General features: G+C 39.8%; 1 protein-coding gene across 2 annotated transcripts in view; it reads left to right on the plus strand.

The window, feature by feature from the left end:
- arfgef1 (ADP-ribosylation factor guanine nucleotide-exchange factor 1 (brefeldin A-inhibited)) overlaps positions 1–14363 on the plus strand; it is a 55350-nt gene that overhangs the window by 20400 nt on the left and 20587 nt on the right. Inside the window, exons 5-16 of one of the 2 annotated variants that reach the window (XM_026291762.1) lie at positions 270–449; positions 880–933; positions 3044–3419; positions 3885–4016; positions 4883–5130; positions 5680–5813; positions 9932–10166; positions 10872–10971; positions 11189–11328; positions 11442–11550; positions 13331–13532; positions 13625–13736. In XM_026291762.1, the coding sequence (XP_026147547.1) occupies positions 270–449; positions 880–933; positions 3044–3419; positions 3885–4016; positions 4883–5130; positions 5680–5813; positions 9932–10166; positions 10872–10971; positions 11189–11328; positions 11442–11550; positions 13331–13532; positions 13625–13736 (2022 nt within the window). The remainder of the gene's footprint in view (positions 1–269; positions 450–879; positions 934–3043; positions 3420–3884; positions 4017–4882; positions 5131–5679; positions 5814–9931; positions 10167–10871; positions 10972–11188; positions 11329–11441; positions 11551–13330; positions 13533–13624; positions 13737–14363) is intronic. The other variant, XM_026291764.1, reaches the window with a different exon arrangement.

Raw genomic sequence — 14363 nt, forward strand, 5'->3', positions numbered from 1 at the left:
GTACTAGGCCCTGAGCAGAAAAACTATGAGCAGGACTTGCCAAACATGACAGATGTAAATTTCCAGAGTATTTTTGGACTACAGCATGAAGGAGGCTTTAAACATACTGACATTTGACAAGTGGGATCATAGGTTTCCCCATGACTCAGCTAACAGTTGGGATGAAAAGTTGAAAATAGCCTCTTTATGGTATAAATGTGTATTTTTTCTCTACAATATATGTTATTGTTGAACACATCACTGATGACATGTCTTTGTTTTGCTTCCAGGCTCTGTTGACAGCTGTGACCTCCCAGCACATAGAAATTCACGAGGGCACTGTCCTGCAGGCGGTCCGCACATGTTACAACATCTACCTGGCCAGCAAGAACCTTATCAACCAGACCACAGCCAAGGCCACACTCACACAGATGCTCAATGTCATTTTTGCACGCATGGAGAATCAAGCAGTACGTCACCCTTCCTGGAAACATTTCACTCTAACACAGAATGACATTTACATAGAGACATTAGGCAGCCGGCAGATTCTCTCTTGAACCACTTTCTGACAAACTTTAGCTGTTTGTACATTTGAACAGAAGCTATTTTTAGACTCACAATCTATGAGGTTGCATTTTAAAAATGTTGTGACAAATTACAAAAATGAAAAACTTCTTTTGGCATAGACGTGGATTGGATACTATAATGAAACACATCAAACTGTGGGAAAGCTTTGTGCTTCATGATTTACTCAAAACGTGTAATCCTAATTTAATCAATCTATTGTTTGCTTTGTGGCTAGAGGGGAAAAAAAAGTCTTGCTCTAACATCATCTTTTTCTTTTTGAATGACACTTTTCCCTTCCTCACCTGCCTCCACCCCTTCGTTTTGGACACATAGCTTACAAATCACAAGCTATCTTGGTCTCTGGCCTCCAGAAAGCGTGACCGCCAGGTAAAGCGTGCAGAACTGCAGTGACTTGCCTGATCAGAACTCTTAAACTCTTTTCTGTGTATCTGTGTTTGCACATTAAGCTTTTACCTCCACCATTTGTGCACTCATCCATTACTTTCCTTTGCTTCTACACTGCACAGGAGAAGGTATGCTGTGTACTTCTTCCACCATATGCTTGCTGTGGCTTTTGTTGACTTGCGTACAAATCATCTCACTTTTCTGCACCAACTTACATTTTGGTTTACATTCACACTTGGGCTTGGTAAATGTTTTAGAACTGGTCAGCTTCACTTGTCTCAATCCTGACAGCCATTTGTTTTTGCAAAGGTCTCGTATAGTGATTTTAAAATAAGAAATGACTGGTATTGAGTCAAACAGAGAAATATAAAGAAGCAGTCAGGGATACCGATACAGAGAAGAGGCAGACTTTGAGGCAGAGAACTATTGTTGTGTTGTCAGCGCCTGCATAGTGTTGTGCTGCTGCACAGGGAGATCCACTTTCTGTATGTGTGTGTGTGTGTGCGTGTGTGTGTGCGTGTGTGTGCGTGTGTGTGTTCTCATGACTACAGCTCAGCATGGTATAATCACACACATACACACACACTGTTTGTCTCACTCACTCTCACACAGTCTTCACTATCTGACTGAGATGGCATTTAAATAATGAGCTTAGTTTGTTTGTGCTGCCTTTTCTGTCCCCTCCAGTCAAAGTGTGTTTGTCTGACCTGGTTTGTGTTGCTCATTTTCAATACTAATTGTTTCATTGAGAATGCTGTGTCTATGAAATTAGATTTTTACATTTTAAGAGTGGAATAGTTTCGGATGGAAAAAGTGGTTTTTAAAAACATATTTTATTATGTACGCTTAAGGAGTGTGTGTGAATGGCAGTACTTGGTTTTCCTTTTGAGGAAAACAAGCTTTCTCTGAAGAAATATCATAAAACAGACTGAATAATTACCCCGTGAGTATAAATGGAGATGAGAGACCACACTGGGAAAAAAAAAAAATCACCCTGGTCATCAATTTCCCTGCGCTTTCCCTGCAGATTTATGCAGTTATTAATTTAAAAGCAATTCACCCTCAGACAGAAGGTTTCCCATCTATCACCGTTGTTTTGTAAAATGTGCCACAATGTTTCTATTTCCATCTGTAGCCCATGTCTCTCTTTAGTTACTGTGCTTTTCACTCAAGTCTTTAACATTTTTTCTGACATTTATGGATTGAAAATGCACAATGGGCTGCTGTTGATTTGGCTTGGCTGAATGAATTTACATTGCTTGTAATTGTTTGCTCTTGTTTGTGGAGCTTGTTCTGGTGTTTGCTGTGTAATAGCGAGGTTTGTAGTTGTGTATATCAGTGCTTTTTACTTCTAAAACCAGACCAGCAGTCAAAACCAAACTTGCCATGAAGACATCTATTATCTGAGTAACAGAATATTCATGAACGTCACATACTGTATTCTTTAGACCACAACTGTGTTTAAATGTGTTGACCCATTTTTAGCTCATTGACCTGCGAAACCGAAGCCTAACAATTTCCAGTGCTCCCTTTAAGAAGCAATGGCAACACATGTGAACCATGACACCTCAGCCAGCACTTGGCTGTATGGCGTAATGGGCCATTTTCCAACAGAAACATCTGGCACCACCAGGCTGAACTAAACCCAGATCACACAAGCCAGAAAGAATTGATTCCACAAGTTTGTCACATTGCTGTTTTTGTAGCATGACCTACTTCTTCTGTCAGTGGTTAAACCATATACATTACCGTAGAAAAACACATCTAATATGTGCTGGCACACTCTTGTTGTTACATCAAACCTTAAAATAATGAAATACATATAGTAGTTGTTTTGCTCTCAGGAAGTGTTGTGGCTCTACTTTGGGCTCAATGCACCTTTGGGGAATTTAGGCAGGTCATTTAAACATGTTATTGTGGTTGGGATTTGTTAAAATAGTCTTAACCTGTTATTTTCTTTGTGCTTGTGTTGCATGTGCCTGTTCTCTATGATTGATTATGCTGTTCTTTGTGTACTGTCTGTGTATGTCTGTTTTTTGTTTGTTTTGTTTTGTTTTGTTTTGTATGTCTGTATCCCCCACCCTTCCCACAGCTGCAGGAAGCAAAGCAGCTGGAGAGAGAGAGGCACCGGCAGCACTCACCAGTCACCCAGCACACTGAGCCAGATTCCCCCCAGCTCCAGACTCACATCCACCCACCTGCCAAGGGTCCGACCCAAGAGGCCAACGGGCCCGTGACACCTCCAACTCCCAGCATGACTGTTCCGTCCACCCCTTCTACCCCTTCAACACCAGCCCTGGAGGGTAGCAGCAGGACTGTGTCTGGGGAGCAGGAGGAGCAGAGGGAGCAGAAGGAGCAAGCAGAGCAGGGATCTGTTTATGAGAGCCCAGATCCAGAAAATATTTCTGACTTCTGTGTGACTGAAAACGAACAAACAGAAGCAGATCAAGCTACCGCAGCTGCACAGAGTAAGACTGCTTGTAGGAATTTATTTTATTGAATTTTTGAATACCAGATAACATTATTGCCTTACTTGTTATCAATAATGCTTTAATTTCTACCAGTTCCATTTTAAAACAATTTTTAACAGTTCCATCATTTTGCACCAAAAAAACACATTGATGTGATATTAACTACAGCTTCAACATCACATTCATTATAGGATGTTTGGCCACTGATAAACTTGTATTTTAAACACTGCATATCTGTTGATTGTTATGTACAGTCTGGGCTAGATTCCGAAACATCAAGCATTACGATAAGTGCCCAGGGTACATACAATAAAAGCTTCACTTTCACGTTTTGAGAAATAACTAGTGTCTAATATGAAATATGTCATGCACTACTACATGTGGCTCTGGTGTGAAAAATGAAGAGCAGGATGAACTATAGTCACTGTCACACTGCTGTGTCCTGTACCATGTATTGTTCAGATGCAGCAGCCCAGCAGCATCCAGAAGCAGGTCAAGCAAATGAAGCAGATGAAGAGACCCGAAATTATGAGGAGAAAGCCCAGGAAATAGTTCAGAGTATTCTGCAGGAGGTGGTCAATACTGTTTCAGGAGGTGAGACGTGCTCTGTATGTAATTTTTTTAAAAAGTTGATTATATTTTTTTTTTTTAAAGCATTACTTACATAACTCACCTTAAAGTAACTATTGAGTCTTTTATTAAAGTGTTTTAGTATGTTAATGAATATTGCTGCCACAGCTTAACCCCTTAACAGTGAACCCTTTTGGTGTCCTGGACAGACCACTTAACCTAGTGGAGACATGGCCTTGGATGACAAGTGAACTGTGCATTCAGGCTTTTGTTCCTGGTAAATTACAAGCAGCTTTTTGTGTTGTGCAGTGTGTCTGAAAGAAGACACAAAAGTCTGCATAAACAACACAAATATCTGGAAAGCCGAAGTACAATTTCAGGTCAGGTCAAGCTCCCTGAAGTTCCCTCCGATGCTGACAAAAAGAAGGCACAGCACTCTCTCTTTGTCTGCAAAAGTATAAAATAGCCTGTATTTTTCTATGGCTGCATAAAAGGCTGTGTTAACGTGTACCTAGAAAAACGCAGTGGCCTGGAGTCCTTTTTCAAATGCACTTGTACCTTGAACCAGCAATTTCAAAAATAGACTTTAATGGGCTGCTGGGACATTAACCAGAAATGCACTCTGGTGTTCTTTTCTAAACTAAAATTTCCCTTAGATACTGATAAACATGCTGTTTTCTGATGTGCTGCTGTGCTTTTCTTTTGGTACATGACCGGAACATGATGTCCAACTCCAGACTAAGAGCTGACAGCTTGTTATTTTGCCAGGCAGAAAACATTCAGTCCTGGCAGAGAGAGTTTTCAGGTGTTTATGTCTCTATATATTGAGACTAGAGTTTGTTGTATGACCCTTGTCAATCCAACTTCTTCCTGCTCTATCATGTCCACAGGGAACTGCCTGGACCCTGCAAACCTCTGCTCCGACACCAAGGAGTCTGGTGGTGAGAGTGAGCCAGTTGAATCAGAGCCAGCTGAAGCAGCAACAGAGGGTACCCCAAGCTCCCTGGAGGACGAGGGCACCCTGGGGAGTGACAGCGAGCATATCCATGCCAACGGCATCCCCGGCACGCCTATTTCTGCCAGCTTTGCTCCTTCGCTGCCTGATGACAGACTCTCTGTCTCGTCCAATGACACTCAGGTGAAGGAGAGAACAGAGTTACAGAGTCAAAGCTCACCACTGATTTATAACACATTGCATTTTTGTTAAAACTAAGATTTGCTGGAAGGAGAAACTTCAGTAAAAATTTTGCATAAATCGTTACATTATATGTGTTTTTGCTCCTTATGTCTCCTAATTGTAAGTTTGACTTCATTGTCTCCAAAAATATGTTTTTTTCTTTTATATGAATTAACATTGTGACCCTACTGGAAATGTTGTACTGGCTGATAGTCAGAGGAAAGTGAAAGATACTGTGAAAGATTGTACTTTGCATGTTGAGAAGTGCTAAAACCAGTGTCATTAATTAAGGTGGCTGTATTTCCTAGAATACCTCATTTAATCACTTCTTTCCACATGTTATATATAGTATGAATTCTGCAGCTACATTTGATAGCACTCTTCAGTGACAGGTTAAACAACTCTTAATAGATGTGGACACTTATTATCACACCGTATGTTATGTAGGCTGGAGGATGTGAAATGTGGTCACATAAGATGTTGCTGCTTTTTTTTTTTTTTTCTCTGTAGGAATCAGGAGCTGCACAGGGCCAGCCACCAGGTGCTAAATTCTCCCACATCCTCCAGAAAGATGCCTTTCTTGTGTTTCGTTCACTGTGCAAGCTGTCGATGAAGCCACTTTCAGATGGGCCGCCAGATCCTAAGTAAGAATTAATAGTGCTCTACAGTGCATTCATATTCAGACCCCCTTCACTTTTTTCAACTTTATGCTGCAGCCTGATACGACAATTGTTTAAAATCATTGTTTTTCTCATTAATCTACACTCAGTGGCACAAATATCACATTTACATAAGTTTTCAGACCAGTTTTTAGTTGTAGCACCTTAGGCAGCAATTACAGCCTCAAATCTTTTTTGTACGATTCAATAAGTTTTGCACACCTGGACTGGGGAACTTTCTGCCATTCTTCTTTACAATTCCTCTAAAGCTCGGTCAGGTTCCAGAGGCCATGTTGACGAAGAGGGAGGAAACAAAGACATACCGATTCAAAGCCAAAGATTTAAGTTTCTAACTCCAGCCTTTGGAGAGAACTTTGTCTTCTTGCTTTTAACACGAAGCTCTCAACAGGAAAATGTCATTTCTGTGCAGTGTAAGAGTGAGATGGAGAGAGAAAGTGACAAATGGAGTCCTCATGGTGTCCAAGATCACAGATGTGATGCCAGAAAATGGGACTATGAGGTAGAGCTTAAAATCTAATTCACAACCCAGTTTGGTGGGTTGCTTCTGTGTTCAGTCCAGTATGTGTGGAGCAGTGGAAAACAGAAGATATTGTTGACATTTTGGAGAAAATAGGTGAAGGCAGTGGTTCTCTATCCATCTGGAAACTGCATGGTTTGCATTAACTGTTAACCAATTAAAAACATGATGAATATGACCATAGCTTGATTGCAGTTGGTGTCTCTGGCGTGTAGGCCTTTTGTTCTGTTATTCTCCAGATATGATAGTTACATGGTCAGGCATAAAATACACCTGGAGAGCTATAGATACATGCGGCAGGTGGTCCAACTCCACCTCCTCCCCCTGTGGCGGAGACATATTCACAAATTTGAGAATTTGATTTTGGTATTTGGATATCTTCCAAATACTTTTGAATTTGTACCATGTTCTACTTCATGCAATACTTCATGCTCTCTTTTGAGGGGCTTGAGTTGAACCCTGTTTGGTCACTATGTAAGGTTTTAGTTTATGTGTGAACACAATGACATATAGCTTAGACTCTAGGTAAACTGCAAGACCTATCATTTGAAGAATATTTGGGAAGTTTATCTTTTTTCTGTAATAATAGAATAATTGCTGTGTTTGTATTAATGAAAGAAGAGAAATGCGCACTCGAAATGTTGTGGCTAAAAGGTCAAAGCATTCTGGGTGGAAGCTCATGTATGCCTGTTTATGGTGCATCTAGAGTAGCTTTAGTAATTGTAAAGGCACAACAGATTTGTTGTCATGAACAATTTCTCGTTCATATAGTGCCTGAGAAAACTGTTTATTGTATTTGTTGTTTTGTGCAGTGATTGTTTTTTTGTTTTTTTTTTTTCATAACAGAATTGTGCGTATGTTTGTTTGTTTTGTTCGATTGGATGCAAATGGGGTGGTATGATGAAGCAGTGGTGTCTCAATGTGGCTTCACATCAAAAATGTTCTGGGTTTGAATCCCTCTGACCCAGGGCCTTTTGGTGTCTGGAATTTGCATTCGGAGTACCCGAGCTTTTCTCTGGTTTCCTCTCGCAGTCCAAACGCATGCAGTTTGGAGTTAGCCTAATTGGTAGCTCTAAAATTGTCTCTAGGTGTGAATGTGAATGTGTGTGTTTGTCTGTCTTTATGTGACTGGTGATCTAACCAGGCTGTACCCTGCCTCTTGCCCAGGGTCAGCTGGGATTAGCTTTAGCTTCCCACTGATGTAGGAGAGTAGGAACAACCATAATATAATAGATGGATGGATGTTATGTATGGATGGAAATGGCACTTCCCATAATAGAAGCTCATGCATAATAACATAATTAACTGAGGTAAGTAAAGATGTTTTTAATCCTGCCAAGAACAGTTCCTTAAAACCTTTATTTTGGAGAAGCATTACATTGAAACGCCTCCTAGGTTTGTTCTGGGTTTAAATGATTTCAGTAGAAATGAGCATAAGACAACGTTATGATTAAAGCATAGGTTGGGAACCAACACTGCACTTGAAAATCTGTTTCAAGATGAATTTCAGAAAAATATGCAATAAATTCTTGAGAATTAAGCAAAGCAAATTCCCGGCTAGATAGAGCCCTCATTCTCCAGATATTTACCACCCCACATTGATCTGACAGCTCTGTAATGCAGCAGAGGCTAAGTGCTGGCAGCTCCTGGCCTACCAGCATCCTGTGATCACACAACATTAAAATCCCCTCCTATTAAGAAGTGCTATCAAAGGATGTGCATTGTTGTAGAAGTTGCTATAAAATTCCTGTAGTTGGAGTTTTATTCTACTCTAAAAATGTAGTTGTTTGTTAAAAAAGGAATGTCTGTCTATAAGTCACACTGGGATGCATGACTTTGATATTAGTTACTTTTTAATATGCCTGAGTTTATCAGCTTTTTGTCAGCAGGCTAAATGTAAGCTCAGGCCATGCTTGGATAGCTTTTGTGTGTGCGTGTTTGTGTGTTGGATGAAGCCCATGTCAATTACATCAGCACTAATATGCCATGTCAGTGCCAGACAGAAACCTTTTAAACTCCTAATGAGGCGGGTCTTCCTGATGTTTCACTCGCAGTAGCATGTATACAACACAGTACACTGGCTGAACATCTGTATTATTCCTCAAATGCATCAGAAACTATGTTGTATTTTGTTGTGGCTTATTATGCTCCATTTATGAGATCAGTGCTGGTTTATAGTAGAAAATGTACAGGTCTGTCCTCTTTTTATTCAGAGTGGATGCTCTTAAATCCAAAGGAAAATGTTTTCTATGTATTTATTAATAATAGTACATCCTGTTGACAATGACTACATTCATTTTCTATTTGTAGTCCCTTTCAGGTGTGTTGTAGTTCAGAAATCATTCAAAATGATGGAGCAAAATGTTGCATTTCCATTTTCAGTCTTGACTTACAATAACACTTAAATAACACTCAGCCTCTATATTGTCCCACAGGTGACTAGTTTTCTTGAACAAAGTACCAACAACAGACTCTGTCACTCTTCCATGTTTGTGCAATTATGGGCAAAGTAGTTTTATACAGAACATGTATCTTTACATATTAGATATTGATTAAATAACTATTGATACATGTTGGTAATGATTTGTTTCATGTGAATGTTTCACAGTCTGTTTTTTTTTTAGATTTCTCGCTCTGTAGACAATGAACCATAAGAATGTGAATACCATGTGGGTTTTGACAGATGTCTCATGATGACCATCTTGCCTCAACTTGAATCATGACGTGTCACATTTCTAGTCATTTGGGGACAAATGGACTTAGATTTGGGCAGAAGAAGACACTATTTTTTCTCTACTATAAATCCTACTCTCTCTGCTTGCCAGAGATGGAAGATATTGCAGAGAAGCAGACAATCTCAGCATATAAAGCAACTGAAAGCATGTTTTTTGAGCTCCACTTTTCTGTCCTGCTGCAGCAGAAAAACTGTTCAGACAGGCTGAGGCTCAACACACAGAGCAGCTTTGATTTATTTGCCCTGGGATTTCTTTGAAGGCTGTTAAAGACTTTTACTCTGATGTAGAGATACAGTATGCTGTGGTTTCAGTGTGCATTACAATGCTGTTTTTCTCTGTTTATAACTTCACTTAAAGAACAAATAGTTTCACCTATACGTACTTGGTTTTAGTGCTACTTTTTCTCTCTGAATAATGTATATCTGAAATATTAATGCTCATCAGATTAGACAATGTGCTCAGAGAGTCTTGAGAAGATGATCGGAGACAAAAATCCCTGGAGTCTTTTTTCTGCAGCAGTCAGCCACGTTCTTATAAATTACTGTACAGTATAGAATATAAGAGCAAACGATACAGACATAGACCTTTACTGTATGTACAAACCCACAAATTGGCATCATCCTCCTTCTCTGTCAAATCATTACCACTGTCTCTTTTACTTGTTTTTATTTTTGTGGATACATGTTCATGTTTTATACAGTTTTGCATGGTAGCATAAGATTATTACTGACTTTATACAAATTATTCTAAGAATTTTGCAATGCACTTGTTTATTATTGTAAGACTAATGCACTGCTGGAACCTGCTTCTCTTCTCTCTCCCTGCCTCAGGTCCCATGAGCTTCGATCGAAGGTCTTGTCCCTCCAGCTATTGCTGTCCATCCTGCAAAATGCTGGGCCTATCTTCAAGACAAATGAGATGTTCATCAATGCCATCAAACAGTATCTATGTGTGGCCCTGTCCAAGAATGGTGTCTCCTCTGTGCCTGAGGTGTTTGAGCTATCACTCTCTATTTTCCTCACTCTGCTGTCCCACTTCAAGACGCACCTCAAGATGCAAATCGAGGTAACATATTGACTTCCATATCTCGTGCTTATCAAGAAAATTTCAAGTTTAGTTGTCAGCCTCACATACTTAAGTTGCAAAGGTAGGGACAGAATGTTCTGATGCAGAAGTAACAATTTGCTGCTGACAGTCTTAATAGACAATAATGTGATATAAATATAAAATGTAAGTTTTTCATGTTTTTTAGGCTTCATTTGGACAGTTTCAATGTGACAAATTGGAGGACTGGCATGTTAAAGCATACACATGCTTTGTATTCACCTGCTACACTTATTTTTCAGCAGCAACTCTCCATACAATGATGTTATATTCATCTTTATCAGGGAAACCCGATAAACTAGCAAGTACAGTAGCTACATTTATGTATCCACCCCCCCCAGTTCTTAATCTTTCAGTTTCACACCATCTCTGGCAACTACCAGCTTTTCTGAGAACCACAGCAATGATTGAAGAGGGAAATTTGAGGGAAAGTGGGTGCAAAAATATTAATTGCAACATATTAATTGCAGCACAATTTCATCGTTTTATTTTCCTTTAAACATCTGTCTGTGATGATTCTGACTTACTCCTCCTAGATTTGCTGTGAAGAAGAAAAATCATGTGGGATTCAGGATGAATATATTGTTTTGTTGGGCATGGTGCTGATGGTGTGTTTATGTGTCATTTTGTGTGGCTGTCACACTGTCACACTGTCTCTGTCTTCAGGTGTTCTTCAAGGAGATTTTCCTGTACATTCTTGAGACGTCCACTAGCTCCTACGACCACAAGTGGATGGTCATACAAACCCTCACGAGAATATGTGCAGGTGTGTGTCTGTGTGTTTTAGCAGAGATATTCTTTATGGGTACTAAAGTATTGGTACTTGATGCAGTAATGGAAGCACAGGAGCTTGTGATACACATTAAGCTATTTTTAAGGGTTTTGGTTAATCTTATATAACTTAAAGCTATAATTATTTAAACACATGCGCTCTACAATGTACATCTGTTTCATTTATTCTGTGTCCCATCTTTCTCTCTCAGATGCCCAGAGTGTGGTGGACATCTACGTGAATTACGATTGTGATTTGAATGCTGCTAACATATTTGAGCGTCTGGTCAACGACCTGTCAAAAATTGCACAGGGTCGTGGGGGCCATGAGTTAGGAACAACGTCACTACAGGTGATTTTTCTTTTCTAATATTTTAGTTGTATTGGTGCATTGCTATGGTATTTCATTTACTGCCAAAACTTTACCATCTCTAAAGCTTTGGACAATTTGGTATATCTTTCTAGGAGCTCACCCTGAGGAAAAAAGGTCTTGAATGTCTTGTGTCCATCCTGAAATGTATGGTAGAGTGGAGTAAAGACCAGTATGTCAACCCCAACTCCCAGACCAGCCTTGGTAAGATGCTGATCAACATGAATGTGGTTTATACAAGTGTTATACAAGTGTTATGGCTTTGCCCACTGATGTCCAGACTGTTGTTTTTCCTTAATACTCTAGAGAATTGGCATATTACAGCCGAGGTTATAGCTAGTCTTTCCAGTAATAAGCACAATTTTAGTCGCAGCTTAGCACTGAGGTTAACTGGGCTTAGTGATAAAGCTTGCATCTGGCAGCCTAGCTGCAGTCAGTTGTTGGATTGACATTTGGCATTCATCTGAGAAGCCCCTGCTCTCAGAAGGGAAAGGGAGCATTCATCACCTCAGCTCAACCCAGAGGAGCGACTAGGACCATGCTTAGAGCCCAGTGCAGACTACAGATCTTTCTAAAGCACATCAGTACCTTAGGCTAAGCCATGAAGAAACATCCATCTATAACATACAGAGAATATCTTTTGTGTGAAACTGGTCCCTCTGCACACTAGATGATATTTGTTGTTTGCAAAAGGAGTACAATTTTAGGAAAGGCTGAAAAAAATATCCCACAAGCCTGTGGAACTAACCACAGGGTAGCCCTGGGCTAAGATATCGAGGTTAACCAGCAGAGGCAGGTTTTGTTCACTTGCAGGGATGTTATCTGTCCAAACTCCATAATAAGTCATTAATCTAGCAAAAGCTAATAGGCCAGAATGTGAATTTTAAATGTTATATTTAATCTTCTGACTGGGATTTCAGACTTGCACTGCCTTCTTTTTCATACTGGGGTTGTGCATTATGAATTTTGGTTATAAAACAGAGTTAATGTAATCCATTACAAGATTATGGCAAATATTCATCTTGTTCTTCATGTCATTTTCTACCTTTTTTTTTTTTTTTTTTTGGATGAATTCAAAGCAAGAGCAGGTAATATTAAAAACTGTAAAGGTTGTTCCATACATGTTGCTGTGAAAGGAATCCTTCATGTTAAAACCCCTTTTGTACCTGTGGCATTAGAAAGTTTTTGTACTAGATTTGCATTATATAATATTTTGTTTGTAGGTTTTGCAGATACCCACTTACACCCTCCTAGATTGTAACCAAAACCATGCTCGAAATTACTCATGGTAGAAACTGTTCTTGTGAATTAAACAGGTAAAAATACAATGTGTTTTATACCAATGTATTTAAATACATTTCTGAAATGAACTGAAGGTTAATTTCCCCCTTCCTTTCCTGTATTCCTCCACCTTCTTGTCTCTACTCTGTAAGCTTAAGAATGGGAAGCACACTGCCTGATCGTATTACTGTGGCACTGTCTTAAATGTTTTAAAGAATTTCCAATGGGTAATCAGATACCTGGCCTTAGCAAAGGGTTAGTGTGAGAACCTGGTCCAGCAGCAGCAGATATATCCTCTCCTGCTCTGCTTTGTACCTGCTTGGTGTGTTTCTGTGTATTTCCTGAGGTTTGTTAGGCTGTGGCTGTGTGTGCATGAGTAACAGTGATTAAGCGTGTGCATACCCTGGCTGAGAACAACAGTCATTAAGAGAGCCTGGGGGCCGATTTGTTCTGTGTTGTAGTTTCCCCTTTCAATTACTGAAGTCTCTCTCCCACAGAACTAACTTTAGGATAGCTCAACTTTTAAGCCTTCAGGCTGAGTTTGTGCCTGCTCCATCACTGGCACAAATTCAGCCTTAAAAATCCTCACCTTTATGATGGTTTAGGGGGTTGCTTCTTATAGTAACAGTAAAAATTATTGGTTTGATTACACTCATCTATCATCTTTCCTTTCTGATCTCATCTTTTGTGTTTTTGCTCTCAGGCCAAGAAAAGCCATCAGAGCAGGAGAGCACAGAGACCAAGGCTCCTGAGACTATAAATCGCTATGGGAGTATTAACTCTCTGGACTCCACAGCCTCATCAGGAATTGGCAGCTACAGCACCCAGATGTCAGGTACTGACAACCCTGAGCAGTTTGAGGTCCTCAAACAGCAAAAGGAGATCATCGAGCAGGGCATTGACCTGTAAGTTTCAGTGCATGCACAAAGTTAATCTTTCTATTCTGATAAAACTATAATATGGCTACATTATATTCATGTTTCTGAATTCTCTCCAGATTCAACAAGAAACCAAAGCGAGGCATTCAGTACCTACAAGAACAAGGTATGCTGGGAACAACCCCAGAGGACCTTGCTCAGTTCTTGCACCAAGAGGAGAGACTTGATTCGGTAACAAATTGCCCTGCTTTTGTTTGATTTTTTTTTTTTTTTTTATTGTCAGTGATGTGTTATAAGAACTGGGAAATCACAGTTGCTGTGTAGTTCCCACAGCAACACTTTTTTAGTCCCAGGCTGTTGCCATCATGTTAATGTGGAAGTACACAAACCACACAGCTGATCTTAGACAAGGTGTAATGATTAGCTGAATTGGATCAGAAACACACAGAAACACTGTGGGACAGATTGTGCCATTTTTTTTCAGCTTCAGATGTTCAGATGTATATCCCAGATAAATGTTAAAGAGCACACTGTGCCTTGATTTGACAGCCTAGACGGTGTGCACAAGTGTTATCAATATCAAAGAGGGTTCATAATATCTGAAGCAAGGGCCCACTGTAACTGATTTATAACTTTTAGATACCAGAAAAAAGAACACTCACTCTGTGTCACTCATCAAGAGAAATGGACATACTTTGTGATGTTTTCGAGGTGATTAAAAAGCAGATTTGGTCACAAACCTCACAGGAAGGATGTTGTTTAGTTTTGAGTCAAAGGTGACTCCTCCTTGAGCACTAAATGTTTTGTGACTTAGATACATTGTGTCAGCTAGAGAAACAGCAACATAAGACTTATGGG

The sequence above is a fragment of the Mastacembelus armatus genome, chromosome 20, assembly GCF_900324485.2.
Source record: "Mastacembelus armatus chromosome 20, fMasArm1.2, whole genome shotgun sequence".
In the NCBI taxonomy this organism is placed as follows: Eukaryota; Metazoa; Chordata; class Actinopteri; order Synbranchiformes; family Mastacembelidae; genus Mastacembelus; species Mastacembelus armatus.